The following is a 14,944-nucleotide window of genomic DNA, read 5'->3' as shown; positions in this document are numbered from 1 at the left end:
TAGAAAGTTCTGCCTTAGACTGAACCAACCTCATTCTCCTCATTCCAGTGCTTCTTGAACTTCACACATTTGCATCCACCTTTGTGGGGGTTTTTTTTCTCTTTTTTTGAGACAGAATCTTACTCCGTCACCCAGGCTGGTGTGCAGTGCAGCGATCTTGGCTCACTGTAACCTCCGTCTCCCAGGTTCAAGTGATTCTCCTGCCTCAGCCTCCCAAGTAGCTGGGACTACAGGCATGTAACACCATACCCAGTTAATTTTTTTTTTTTTTTTTTTTTTTTTTTTTTTGTATTTTTAGTAGAGACAAGGTTTCACCATGTTGGCCAGGCTGGTCTCGAACTCCTGATCTCAAGTGATCTACCTGCCTCAGCCTCCCAACCTCCCAAGTGCTATGATTACAGGCGTGAGCCTCCGCACCTGGCAGTAGGTTTTTTTTCATGTCCATATTTCACATGTTCTATTAATGCTTTTCTCTAAATCAATTAACCTTTTCTATTTACATCAATGCATTTAAAAAAAACACACACACCTTACAATGCTACCACAAAGGGAAAACCAGCAGTAATCACCACAGATAAGCATATAAAATAATTGCTATAAAAACAAAACACTGTCATTACATTCTACTGTCTGGATATCATTCTGAAATGCTATTCAGCCTGAAACTCATTCTGCGTGTGTTAAAGGAATACCAGCAAGTAGGCTTTTCCTGGATTCAGTCAGAGGATTAAAAGAGGGAATCCATCACTAATGACAAGATTCCATGTTAACTCCATTCTCCTTTCTTTTTCATGCCTTGGCTCTGAGCGTCTTCCCCTCCTGCTTGCTGTGCTGTAACAGGATCCGGGCTGGGGTGCCCACGGTGGAACATGAACAAGCAGTGGGATTGACCCACACAGAGAAGCGTGGAGCTACACTTTCCTTCCTTTACATATTTCAATAACGCCATCCCAAACTCCATTATCCAAAGGGCCCATTATCATCTCTGACTGAGCTGGTTTGCACAGATGTACGTAATTAAGAACAAAACCACGTAAAGGAGGCAGGGTGGACAGAATGAGTCAGCAATGATACTAAGAATCAAGGCGAGATTTGGGCTAGAGGAAACTGACATTGCTGGAGAGTCACACAAACTGGTGGCCCTATGGGCTGAATTCAGTTTGTAGAGATATAGTTTCTTGGGCTTTCATAGCATTTAAATCTTCATTTAATTAGTTGCTCACATTCACACATCAGGAGATGTCATCAAAAATCTGGAAAATACCTGAATTTCCAGGTACGTTTTTCTTAAAGTCAGAAGAACTGGGCCCAGATTCCCACCCAGCACCAACCCACAGACTGAATAACAGCTGCTCCTTTAGATTTGATTCATTCATTCATTCAGTCCTTCAAATTCCAAATACGATTTTATATGTAAGTCAGTCCACTGAAAAGCCTCATAAACAGCCTCTTAGACACTACACTCCTATTGCACTGGATTGCCTATCGCCTGCACACTTCACTCAGTAGCATTACCTGCCTGGCCCCTTCAGGCACCTGAGTTTGTCTCCCCTGCTCTAGGTGCTGGTCTGACAGGGTCGCTCTGGAGGGCTCTGGTCCCAGTGAATTTTGACCCTACCTGGTAGGAACCCCAGTGGGCTCAGAAGTCACCCCTGGTCTAATGACCTGGGGCTGAGGAGTGCTGGCCAGCATTCTTCTGGTGGCAGCCAGAGACTGGATGACCTTCCCCAGCTTGTAGGCTGGGCCCTGCAAGCCTCCTGCCGGGGGAACCCAGCCGAGACTCGCCCTTTATGAACCCTGCAGGGTCCTCACCTGCAGGTTGTCCAGGTAAGCAGCCACGTTGTTCTTCAGCTCAGTCACACACAGCGACACCCACTGGAACCTCTCTTCTAAATCATCAAATTCCTTGTCTTCTGTCTGAAAGTAATGTGTGTGAGGGCTGAGAATATCCACAAGGGGGCAGTGTACACCGGCTCCAGTGTCCCAAGTCCTCCCTGGAACAACCTTTCCACAGGCTCTCCCACCAGCGCAGGTTCTCACAGCCCCGAAGCTCAGTGGATAGTGTAGCTCAGGGGTTTTGCATTCAGAGCATGGAATCGGATACAGAAGCATGAGCTCCAGTTCATTGGCTTCCTAGTTGTGTGACCCCAGACACGTGTTTCACCCTGTCTGAGCTTCTGTTTTCTCATCTTCAAAATGGGGATAATGGGAACACCTATTTCACTGAGTGAGCGTGCTTGGTTCAGAGCAGGCACTCCGCCAACCTGAGCTGCTGGAAGTAGCTCTTTGGGGCTGGTTCTTTGCCCAGACTCAGAGACCAGCTCTCCTATCTGTGTAAAGAGGCCCCAGAGAGAGTGGCCCAAAACACTGGAGAAAGCCCTCCACTGGCTCTTCAGAATCAAGTGGGGTGTCACCTCTGCCTCTTCCCAGCACCTCACTCTCTCGGCCTCTGTTGCCTCAGTTCTGAAAGGAGCCTAAGCCCCCTGTCTACCCCGTGCACAGGGCCTGGCCTCAGGGGTGGCTGGATGGGACTCTTCCTCCCAGGCCCATGCTCACCCTGGGGATCAGCCCTGCCTCCTGCTTCAGCAGTTGGCTCAGCCGGGTGGTCTTCTTGGAGAGGGTGTGTGTGTTGATGCGGGCCAGCCGCTCCCGGAGGGTCAGCTGCTCTACCTTGGTGTACTTGGAGGCTGCACCGACAGAGAAGAGGGGAAGCACAGTGATCAAAGCCGACCCAGGAAAGCAAGCGTCACGGACATGCCTAGCTGGGCACCTGCTTGGGCCCTCTGCTCCAACAGGGTCACATTCATCAGGTTGGTGAGTCACACGGGAAAAGCACAGGGTCCTCTGTCCAAGGTGTGCACCCTGGCTGAAGAGCTTCCTGCCTGCTTGACTTTGGCAAGTCACCACTCCTTGGGGCCTCAGTTTCCTCATCTGTAAAATGGGAACAGCCACATCGCAGGATTGCCGGGAGAGTCACCTAAGACAGAGGGTCTGAATGGACTTCCTAAAGAACCCAGGGAGAAGAGATTTGCCTGGGGTCCTTCAGCCAGTTTGAGCCAGGCCAGCTGGGAGCCACACTTCCCGCTCCTGACTCAGTGCTTCCTACTGACCTGTCATCTCTTGGCCTGGATGGAGAAGCAGGTGGGAAGGAAATCCAAAGCTGTTAAATATAGGATAGCATGGTGATGAAAACTCCAGGCCTGAGTTTGAAACCTGGTTCTCAGCCAGGTGCGGTGGCTCACGCTTATAATCCCAGCACTTTGGGAGGCCGAGGCAGGTGGATCACGAGGTCAGGAGTTCGAGACCAACCTGGCCAATATGGTGAAACCTTGTCTCTACTAAAAAAAATACAAAAATTAGCTGGATATGGTGGCATGCGCCTGTAGTCCCAGCTACTTGGGAAGCTGAGGCAGGAGAACTGCTGGAACCTGGGAGGTGAAGGCTGCAGCGAGCTGAGATAGGGCCACTGTACTCCAGCCTGGGCAACTGTGTGTATCTCTGTCAGACAGACAGAGAGACAGAGAGAGGGAAGGAAGGAAGGAAGGAAGGAAGAAAGGAAGGAAGGAAGGAAGGAGAAAGAAAAGAAGGAAAGAAAGAAAGAAAGAAACCTGGCTCTGTCCCTTATCAGTTCTGTGAGAGGAAGCAAGTGATGTATTCTCTCATTTCACTCGACTGTGAAATGGGGCTAACGGGGCCAACCTCAGAGGGTTAGTGCAAAGATCAAATATGACGATAAAGGAAAAAGCACGGCACAGTTAGTTCTTACTAACATTAGCTGAATTGCCATTTTTGTATTGTCTCGGCCATGTAATTGAGTTTCTCTTAACTTAGGACACTGCTTCACTTTCCAAACCTATCTGTTTTAACAACCCCAGTATTGGTTTCTCCTCCACAGTGTGGCAGTCATGTGGTTTGGATGAGATTGATCTCACTTTAGCTCAAAGGGTGGGTTGCTGACTGATACAAGCCAATCCATAGAATTCCAACCCCCTGGCAACAGTGATTGATTCAAAGAAGGGCGCATAACCCAGGCCTAAGGCAATCAGTTAATGGCACCCTAATTATGGTGATTAGTTCAGGGTAAGCACATGACCCAGGAGGGTCCTATCAAAGAGAAGATTCAATTTAATTTTTGTGGCTAAGGGGGAAAAAACCTTGCCTTACCCTTGGAAGTGTAGTGTGCAGCTGTGAGTCTTAGAACAGTCATAACTTGCTATTATGAGGCAAGCCAGCCTGAAGATGAAGCTGATACAGAGTAAAGAGCAGAGACATGGGAGTTACAGGGAAATGGAGCCAGCACCCTGATCAAACCCTGCCTAAAACTTTCTCATTACCTCTGGATTTATAGTTACATAAGCTACTACATTCTCTTTACTGGTGAAACTGATTTTAAATAAATTTTCTGTAACTGGAAGCATTCCCACAAATGTATCCTCTTAAATGCCCAAGTCCTTACCCACTTCCTTGCGCATCTTGTACTCATTGATATTGGTGTTCACGTCCTGGAGGGCAGAGACAGCCCTCTGAAGGACCGGGTAGGCACTGGCATCAGGGAGTGTGTTCTCCAGGATTTTCTGCAGCAGCAATGGGTACCTGGTGATCCTCTGCAGAGGAATTACCAGCAAGAAACTGAGGCCTGAAGATCCAGCTTGCGGCCTGAGGGAGAAGGTTGGTGTTAGGCAGGTAAAGTCTGCCCTTTGGAGGACCAGGGGCCTGGGCTGTAGCCCTCACTCTACCATTTAGCTCGTTGTATGATCGCAGGCAAGTCGCCCTCCCTTGATGGTCCTCCGATTCCTCCTCATCTGTAGCTTGTGAGTACTAAATGTTAGAACTAACAGTTCTGGGTCTTGACTTCTCATCTGTCCTAAATCCAACGTTCAGCTCTCTGCCCTCAGCTTGCTCGGCCTCTCCACAGCAAACACAACTGACTACACCCTTGCCCGTGAAACACTTTCTTCTTTTGGCCCCAGAGACACCCTCTGTCCTGCTTCTCCTCACACTCTGCAGGCAGCTCTCTCAGCCTCCTCTGCTGGTGTCTCTCCAAGGCTAGAGTGTCCTGGGGTGTCCTCTCCTCCCTCTCTCTCTGCGTTCCCTTAGTGACCTCATTTGAGCCTATGGCTTTAAACACATCCCAAGCCCAGATCTCCACCTCCAACTTCTGCTCGAGAGCTCCAGACTGGCACGTTCAACTGTATCCTTGACATCTCTGCTCAGATCTGTCCCGAGCACAACTCAACTCTCTGTGTTGGGTATCCACATGATACCTCATTTAATAGAATGGTCTGCTGCCTTTTAAAAAGTTCTTAAAACCACAGGAACTCAGTGGGGCGCCATGGCTCACGCTTATAATCCCAGAACTTTGGGAGCCGAGATGGGCAGATCACAAGGTTAAGAGATCGAGACCATCCTGGCCAAGTTGGCAAAATCCCGTCTCTACTAAAAATACAAAAATTAGCCAGGTGTGGTGGCGGGCGCCTGTAATCCCAGCTACTCAGGAGGTTGAGGCAGGAGAATCACCTGAACTAAGGAGGCAAAGGTTGCAGTGAGCCATGATTGTACCACTGCACTCCAGTCTGGGCAACAGAGTGGGACTCAGTCTCAAAATAAATAAATAAATAAAAGAATACTAAAAAAAAAAAAAAAAAAAAAAAAAAAAAACCACAAGAACTTAATTTGTAGAGATGTATTTAAAGTATTTAGGGGTAAAAAGTCATAATATCTACACTTTCCTTCAAATCGTTTAGAATAAAAATAGATGAAGCAAACAGCAAGATGTTAACATTTGTTAATTTTAGGTGGTGGGTATGTGAGTATCTATTACATTTTACTATTTTTCTATAGGTTCAAAATTTTTTATGAAAAAAGGTCTTTTAAAAAAATGATTGCTTGAGGCCAGGAGTTCAAGACCAGCCTGGGCAACATAACATGACTTCTGTCTCAATAAAAAAAGTAAATTAACCAGGCATGGTGGCTACTCAGGAGGCTAAGGCAGGAGGACTGCTTGAGCCCAGGAGTCCGAGGATACACAGAACTATGATCATGCCACTGTACTCCAGCCTAGGCAACAAAGCAAGACCTCATCCTTAAAAAAAAAAATAGTGAAAACAAAACTCAGGAGCTGACGGTGCCAAGGTCCTGTCCAGATGCACCATTGATGCATGGATGACTAGTTACAGTCTCCTTCTAAGGATATCTGGAATTTCCTCAAGAGTCCCCAAGTCAATGGCATCTGGGAAGGGGCTCCACAGTCTTTTCTTGATTATGACCAGTACCCCCTAGACACAGCTTGGAGAAACCCATGAAGGTCAAATCTCAGCCATCTAAATGTGCCTTCTCCTTGAAGACTTAACCAGTGCTACTCAGAACCTTTCTCTGGGCCCTCCCTGAGGATGCTCTTGCCTCTGGCTCTCCTTCCTTGGAAAAATCTCCAGACCAAATGTCCAGGAAAGATCAGCCATGAAGCTAAGAATAGGCAGAACAGGTGGGAGCCCCTCAGAAGCTACAGGGGGCGGGATTACCCACCAGGAGATGCCTACACTGGCCATCTGCTCTCACCAAGGGTGTCATGGGGCTTGGCTGACTGTGGGCAGGGGAGGTGGAAACCATTGCCAGGTATTTGCAAAACTCCATCCTCTGGGCTTACTTTCCATGGGAAAGAGCCAACTGTCTCACAGGGACAACTGTCACCTCACAAATTAGAGAGCAAGGGGTCCTGAAAGAGATGATCGCTTGCTTTCCTCACAATCATAAAGAGGTTACCAAAGAATAGGGGCATCCACTCACATTTACAGCCTTTCTAAGGTAATTTGGACAATACTTTTTATGCAACTTTTCAGATAGGTAACAGAAATTGAAAGATGATACACAGAGCTTCGCACATTCTGTTGGTGGGAGTATCAACTGGCAAGATCTTGGGAGAGACAGAGCAGTTTGGCAATTTGTAAAGGGTACAAACCCTTTCCTCCATCAATCCCACCCTAGAAATCTACCCACAGAAATCCAGACTCAAGTGAACAAACATAAAGGTACAAGTTGTTCAGCGACTCTAAGTCAGTAAATGATTGGAAACAACCCAAATATCCTTCAGCAGAGGAATGGTCAAATAAACCATAGTCTAAGAGCAGTCCAGGAAAGAAATTCTGCAGCCATTAAAAAAACACTATGCTGTGTGCAGTGGCTCATGCCTGTAATCCTTGCACTTTGGGAAGCCAAGGTGGGCGGATCACTTGAGTCCGGGAGTTCGAGACCAACCTGGGCAACATAGTGAAACTCTGTCTCTACAAAAATATAAAAAATGAGCCAGGCGTGGTGGCACATACCCGTAGTACCAACTACTCAGGAGGCTGAGGTAGGAGGATCACCTGAGCCTGGGAGGTTGAGGCTGTAGTGAGCTGAGATCATGCCACTGCACTCCAGCCTGGGTGACAGAGTGAGACCCTGTCTCAACAAAAAAATAAAATAAAACAAAACACTGTAGAAATATTCATACTGTCCTGAAAAGATATTCATGGCTATGGTTAAGCATAAATGCAAGTTCGAGAACAGCATGTATAGACAAAGCCCCATAAAAATTCTATCTATCAGCTGGGTGCAGTGGCTCACACTTGTAATCCCAGCACTTTGGGTGGCTGAGGCAGGTGGATCATGAGGTCAAGAGATTGAGACTACCCTGGCCAACATGGTGAAACACCATTTCTACTAAAAATACAAAAATTCTCCGGGCGTGGTGGCGCACGCCTGTAGTCCCAGCTACTCAGGAGGCTGAAGCAGGAGAATCTCTTGAACCCAGGAGGCGGAGGTTGCAGTGAGCCAAGATTGCACCACTGCACTCCAACCTGGTGACAGAGCGAGATGCCGTCTCAAAAAATAAATAAATAAATAAATAAATAAAAATAAAAAATAAAAAATTCGAGTTGTCTATATAATAATCCTCTGCCTGTCTGTTTATCTTTCTGTCTCTCTATCTATAAATATACAGAAGAAAATTTGGATGGAAAACATTACTAGGGGAATGGACTTTTCCTTTTTACTTTACACACTTGTGTGTTGTTGGAACATTCCTTTTTTTCAATAAGCATATGTTTGTTACTTTTATATTTAAAACAAACACACTTAGCTGATAAATGAAAACAAGGAAGGTTATTGCCTTCTCCAAACTCTGCTGCCTCAGCCATTGTTCTGGAATTGCGGTGCATTGTGCTGGACAGACCCACCTCTGCAAGGCCGCCTTCTCCACCCTGATGGCTTCTCCACCATTAGGACAGTCCTACCCAGGGCACAGCTGCCTGCCCACTGCAAAGGCGAGATTTTTATTCCCTTGACTCTCAGATGGGAAGAGCTGCCTTAAAAGACAGAATGAAGAGCCAGGTGTGGTGACTCACACCTGTAATCACAGCACTTTGGGAGACCGAGGTGGGCAGATCATCTGAGGTCGGGAGTTCGAGACCAGCCTGACCAACAGGAGAAACCCTGTCTCTACTAAAAATGCAAAAGTAGCCAGTCATGGTGGTGCATGACTGTAATCCCAGCTACTCAGGTGGCTGAGACAGGAGAATTGCTTGAACCTGGGAGGCAGAGGTTGCAGTGAGCCAATATCAGACCATTGAATTCCAGCCTGGGCAACAAGAGCAAAAACTCTTCCTCAAAAAAAAAAGAATGAACATCCCACCCAAATAAAGGGTGGAGCAGCATGCATTTTGGAATCCCAAGGAATCTAATAAGCTGGTGCCATCTATCCTAGCAGACTGAGAAAGAACTAGTTATGGTTGCTGTGATTCTTCTTGGCCAGGCTCTGGAAAGTAATGCCACAGGCATTTAATGGGCACGGACCAGGTACACTGGATGCCTTGCAAGGACAGTCCTGAAATACAGAGAATTGTTCCATGTCTCATATGCTCCCCTGAACATTCAGAGACTGAATAAAGGCCATGAAATGTGCTGTACTTCTAAGAACCTAAATATGTTTGTCACACTTGGACTCTATGGGAATTACCATGACACTACCTTTTATAAATCCCCTTTTCAATGGTGTTGTCTCCTTCTTTCTCTTATCATAAACAAAGAAGTCAGGTTTATTTTCTAGGGTACACATACTCTCTGCTCTTTCATTCTTTCATTTTTCTGTACTTTTTGTACAGAACAGCTTCAGATATCTCTTTTCTTAAATCCAAACATTTATTATAAATAGATGCAAGCATCTGATGGATTTCATTATATCTTTTAGTGGTGGTGTCCAAGCATATGCACATTGAAATATATAGCATTTTATTAGAAATGGTTTTCCTGGCCAGGCGCAGTGGCTCATGCTTGTAATCCAGCATTTTGGGAGGCTGAGGCGGGTGGATCACCTGAGGTCAGGAGTTTGAGACCAGCCTGACCAACATAGTGAAACCCCGTCTCTACTAAAAATACAAATATTAGCCAAGAGTGGTGGCACACGCCTGTAGTTCCAGCTACTCAGGAGGCTGAGGCAGGAAAATCACTTGAACCCGGGAGACAGAGGCTGCAGTGAGCTGAGATTGCGCCATTACACTCCAGCCTGGGTGACAGAGCGAGACTCCACTCCTCCACGCAAAAAAAAGAAAAAAAGAAAAAAAAATTGCAAATCAACAGAAAGTTAAAAAAGAAATGACTTTCCTTTTATTTCTCCTTTATAGTTAAGCTATTATATAGATTTTTTTCAGTTACAAATATAGGTAGGAGACAATATATTTATTTACGCATATATTTCAGGATGTCTCAGGATAATAAATTCATGTAATATTTGATATAACAAGGGAGCATGGCACTGATAAGATTGAGCACTACAATGTGGTCTCAGAGAAAATAGAATCCCTGCCTAGCCGAGATAACTATAATACCTGGATTCACTGACTGTCACTTGTGTGCAATGAATCAATGCCCCACATGGGGCTGTTATTCCTCCCACAGTACACATGAGGAAACTAGGTCCTGAGACATAAAATGGCTCTCTCATGGCCAGGGGCCAAGCCACACCCACCAACATGTAGCCTGGCTCCAGAGCCCCTGAGCAAAGTCCAGCTGGCCTGGCTAGGAAAGACCAAAGTGCAGAGGATGTAATAAACAGCAGCCTCTGAGCCAACTAGGACTCCCACACACAGTGTTTATTAAATGTCTGAGCTAGATGCCAGCACTGAACTCTTGGGAGATGTTACATCTAAGTTTCTGGCTTCTCTTAAAAAATCAGAGGCTCTAGCCACAGTGGATCTTCATTCTTACATGGCAGCTGAGGTAGAAGTTTTGCAAAAAAAATCACTGCAATTATTCCTCACCTAACCTCTACAAGCCTTTGTTACTTTTAAGCTCCTGCCACCAAGAAATGGAGTTTATTTCCCCATCCCTTGAGCATGGTCTGGTCTTAGGACTTAATTTGAATGACAATGTGCCAGTTCCCAGCTAAGACCTCTAGAAGCCCAGCCCTCCCCACTGTCCTTAGAACCTTGAGACCACGATGTGAATAAGCTAGATTGCAGGAATGAGAGAGACCATGGGGCCACGGGTGAGTCAGCTCATGTGTCCTAGATAATATGAAAAAACCCAGCCAGGATCAGCAAAGCTGACCTGTGGGTGACTGGAGATATTTGAGGGTGCTAAAGATTCCAGGAGAATCATTTACTGAGTACAGCTAAATTGCTAATATGCAGAAGTTTGAGCTAAATAAATATTTGTTTTAAGCCACTACATTTTGGGGACGTTTGTCATCTAGCAAAGGCCACTTGATGTAGCAACAGTCAGCTAAGGTCGTGCTGCAGCTGCACGCCACACAGGGCCTGTTGTCTCCAGTTTGCGCAGCCTCCACTTCCTTTTGTCTCGTGTCTGGCACCTTGCTTCCCTTATATCTGTAAACTATAGAAACATATCTAGTGATCCTTGCAGAAGCCTGTTGGTAAGACCCATGAAGGGATGAATAAAGGGGGAAAATGAGTGAAAGGGGCTAGGACATGGGTTCTTGAAAGGAGACTTAGGGGAAAGAGGGGATTAAAGAGTGAGAAAAACCTGAGGAAGAGGAGGAGGGGAGGTAGCAGGGGACTCCACATGGGATATCTCGCCTTCACAGACCTCAGTCCACACTGTCTCTTGGATATAAAAGGGATGTCTGAGTAGATAAATTAATCATGATGATAAGAATGATGACTTCTGCTCTTCCCATACTATTCAGATTTCCAGAAAATGACCTTCATCTATCTTCCTTTGGTGAGCTTGTCCTGGGGAAGATATAACCTTTTTTTAAAACAAAAGGGCTGGGCAAGATGGCTCACACCTGTCACGCTTGTAAGCCCAGCACTTTGGAAGGCTGAGGCGGGCAGATCATGAGTTCAGGAGTTCAAGACCAGCCTGGCCAATATGGTGAAACCCTGTCTCTATTAAAAAATACAAAAATTAGACAGGCGTGGTGGCATGCGCCTATAGTCCCAGCTACTTGGGAGGCTGAGACAGGAGAATCACGGAGGTTGCAGTGAGCCAAGATCGTGCCACTGCACTCCAGCCTGGGCAATAGAGCGATACTTTGTCTCAAAGAAAAGAAGCAAAACAATTCACAGGAAAGGATATCCAAATGACTCTTAAATAAATAAAAAGATATCTTTAATCATTTATCTGATGATGATTGGGTATCTTTAATAATAAGATAAATGCAAAATGAAACCATATAGAGACAACACTTTTAATCCACAGCAGGAGCAAATATTCTGAAGTCTGATAACACTCTGTAGTGAGGCTGTGGGGAAACACACGGGCTCACATATTGTTGATGGAAATGTGAACTGACGTAGCCTTTATGGAGGGAAATCTGATGAAGTTTACCCAAATTATCAATACATATTTCCTTTGACCCAGCGATTCCGCTTCCGGAAATCTACCTTACAGATATACGTCACTCAACACATGGTCATGAATAAACACTGCAGCACTGTCTGTAATATGAAAAGAATAAAAACAAACCAAATTCCCATCGATACAGACCAGCTAAATAAACTGTGGAACGGCCACCTAGTGGAAGAGTATGTGGCCTGCCATTCAAATAATTACAAATGCTAGTGTTGAAATGCAAAGACCTCCAAGATGTGTGTCTGTGTGTGTATATATATGTGTATATATATATATACATAAATAAAATTAAAAAGATACTACTTTCAGCCTGGGCGCAGTGGCTCATGCCTATAATCTCAACACTTTGGGAGGCTGAGGCAGGCAGATCACTTGAGCCCAGAAGTTCAAGACCAGCCTGGGCAATATGGTAAAAAAAAAAACCCATCTCTACCAAAAATACAAAAAAAAAAAAAAAGAAAAAGAAAAATTAGCCGGGCGCGGTGACTCAAGCCTGTAATCCCAGCACTTTGGGAGTCCGAGGCGGGTGGATCACGAGGTCAAGAGATTGAGACCATCCTGGTCAACATGGTGAAACCACGTCTCTACTAATACAAAAAATTAGCTGGGCATGGTGGCGCGTGCCTGTAATCCCAGCTACTCAGGAGGCTGAGGCAGGAGAATTGCCTGAACCCAGGAGGCGGAGGTTGCGGTGAGCCGAGATCGCGCCATTGCACTCCAGCCTGGGTAACAAGAGCGAAACTCCGTCTCAAAAAAAAAAAAAAGAAAGAAAAGAAAAATTAGCCAGGCGTGGTGACGCAAGCCTATAGTCCCAGCTACTAGGGAGGCTGAGGTGGGAAAATCACTTGAACCCAGGAGGTGGAGGTTGCAGTGAGCCGATATCATACCACTGTACTCCAGCCTGGGTGACAGAGTAAGGCCCTGTCTCAAAAAAAAAATAAAAAAATAAAAATTAATTCTTTCATTTAAAAGGCATTAAAACAAGAGTGTATATATATGAAGCTTTTGGGTTTTTTTTTAAACAAGGTCTGGCTGTCACCCAGGCTGGAGTACAGTGGCACAATCTCGGCTCACTGCATTCTCTGCCTTCTGGGCTTAAGCCAAATTCCCACCTCAGCCTCCCAAGTAGCTGGGACTAAAGGTGCATGCCACCACACCAGGCTAATTTTTTTATTTTTTGTAGAGTTGGGTTTTCACCATTTTGCCCAGACTGGTCTCAAATTCCTGAGCTGAAGCAATCTGCCTGCCTTGGCCCCCTCAAAGTGCTGAGATTACAGGTGTGAGCCACTGCACCTGGCCAAGAATATATATTTATCATTGCTTGCATATGCAAAAAGAAACTCTGCAAAGATATACATAAGAAATTTAGAAGCGGTTACCTTAACTTTGGAAGCAGTAATTGGGTGGATGAAGGGACAGCACTGGGAAGATTGTTTTTATTGTAAAAATTTGATGTTTTAAAGTTTTTGAATCATATAATCTATTGATAACCTATTCAAAAATCTAAATTTAAAGACATATTCTTTACATTTTTCTATCTGGGGCTTCTACCCATTGGTGCTACTTCTAGGCTATGAGTCCACCAGGGACTGGTGATACTGTCCCTTTTCCATGTGGCAGGACTTCAGCCACCAGTAGAGAGGGATCCTCAGGTGATACACACCTGCTTCCCATCACTATGGGAACACACGGGTCCCCTCATCTCACTGCCCCTTCCTGTGCTAGTCATGAGCACTGTTCCCAAATGTTTCTGCTTCTCCAACCCTGGACATGTGGCATGCCCTGCCTCCTAGTTGTTGAAGGAAGTTATGAGTAGTTTTGGTCAATGAATTATGAGAAGTGATGAATATTATTTCTAAACCAGAGCCTTCAATTGCCAGCGTTAGATTCTCCAGAGCTCTTTTTTCTTAAGCCGCAGTGACTGGCAATATTCCAGACAGTGACTGCTGTGAGTTTGGGTCCCAGAGTGAGGATGACACGGAGCAGAGCCCCAGGTCAGACTGCAGTGGAGCCTAAGGAAGACATAAGCCTTTGTTGTCTGAAACCACTGAGATGTGGGAGCTGTTTGTCTCTGCAGCACAGCCTGCCCTATCCTGACTGACACAGGCGCTGATCGAGGTACACTCCTGAAGCAGCATGAACGGCATGAAGTCAGGGGGAGACTGTAGCTGCCCCTGACCCGGGTCAGTGGGGCAGGAGCGAGCGCTTACTGGCTGTTCTACTCACACCACTGCTTTAATGATGCCCTGGATGTGCTGCTGCAGCTCCGGCTCCTTCCGGTACGTCTCCACCAATAGCAAGGCCTGGTCGTAGCTGGCACAGTAGATCTTATAGACTTGCTCCAACTCCTCTTGGAATTCCAGAAATAAGTTACCTGTGGGTGAACATGCAACAGGGAGTCATCAAGGGCATGTCTGTGCATCCCCTAGCTTGGAACAGGGAGGCAGTAAGTAAACCCCTCCAGCTCTCCAGTGAGACTGCTGGGCTTACCAGCATGTCACCATGGGCAAATGACCTCATCTTCCTGACTTTCTGTTTTTTTCCATCTTTCCACAAGGTTGTTCTGAGGATTAAGTGACAGAATGATATATAGCTTAGGCTGGGACACTGTGAGCACTTACTAAATGGTAGCTATAGTCATACCAGGAATATTAATAATGCTCACATTTGGACAGTGCTTCATAGTACACAAAACACACTCATGACCTTTAGCTCATTTTATCTTTACAATTAAAGACAAAATGTGTGGCAAGCACAACGACAAATCCCCAATTGACAAAGACATGCTGCGGCATAGCACAGGTGGTTACGGTGTGGGCTCGCATTCGAGGGAACTAGGGCCAGATCTCCAGCGACCCTTCCTCAGTTGTGTAACCTGGGCCAAGTGTTTCTATTTTCTCATCTATAGAATGCAAATAAAAACAGTACTTACCTCCAAGGGTTTTTGGTAATGATTAAATAAAATAATGCATGTAAAGCACCTGACATAGGCACTGATAGAGATACACTCCTGAAGCAGCAAATATTCACCAGATATTCATCAACTGCTTATTTATTGTCTATGTACCAGGCACTCTGCTAAGCTCTGTCAACAAAA

The 14,944-nt window shown here is 45.7% G+C and overlaps 1 protein-coding gene across 1 annotated transcript in view; it reads right to left on the bottom strand.

The window, feature by feature from the left end:
* ARHGEF37 (Rho guanine nucleotide exchange factor 37) overlaps window positions 1–14,944 on the bottom strand; it is a 64,948-nt gene that overhangs the window by 15,861 nt on the left and 34,143 nt on the right. The window contains exons 4-7 of the mRNA XM_012453185.3: window positions 14,074–14,221; window positions 4,457–4,656; window positions 2,557–2,687; window positions 1,813–1,917 (exon numbers count right to left, since the gene is read on the bottom strand). Of these exons, the coding sequence (XP_012308608.2) occupies window positions 1,813–1,917; window positions 2,557–2,687; window positions 4,457–4,656; window positions 14,074–14,221 (584 nt within the window). The remainder of the gene's footprint in view (window positions 1–1,812; window positions 1,918–2,556; window positions 2,688–4,456; window positions 4,657–14,073; window positions 14,222–14,944) is intronic.

Source organism: Aotus nancymaae, unplaced genomic scaffold (genome assembly GCF_030222135.1).
Source record: "Aotus nancymaae isolate 86718 unplaced genomic scaffold, 86718_ANA_hifiasm-v0.15.2.pri h1tg000064l_1, whole genome shotgun sequence".
Lineage (NCBI taxonomy): Eukaryota > Metazoa > Chordata > Mammalia > Primates > Aotidae > Aotus > Aotus nancymaae.
The sequence above is the reverse complement of the archived record's forward strand: the minus strand, read 5'-3'. Positions and strand labels throughout refer to the sequence as shown.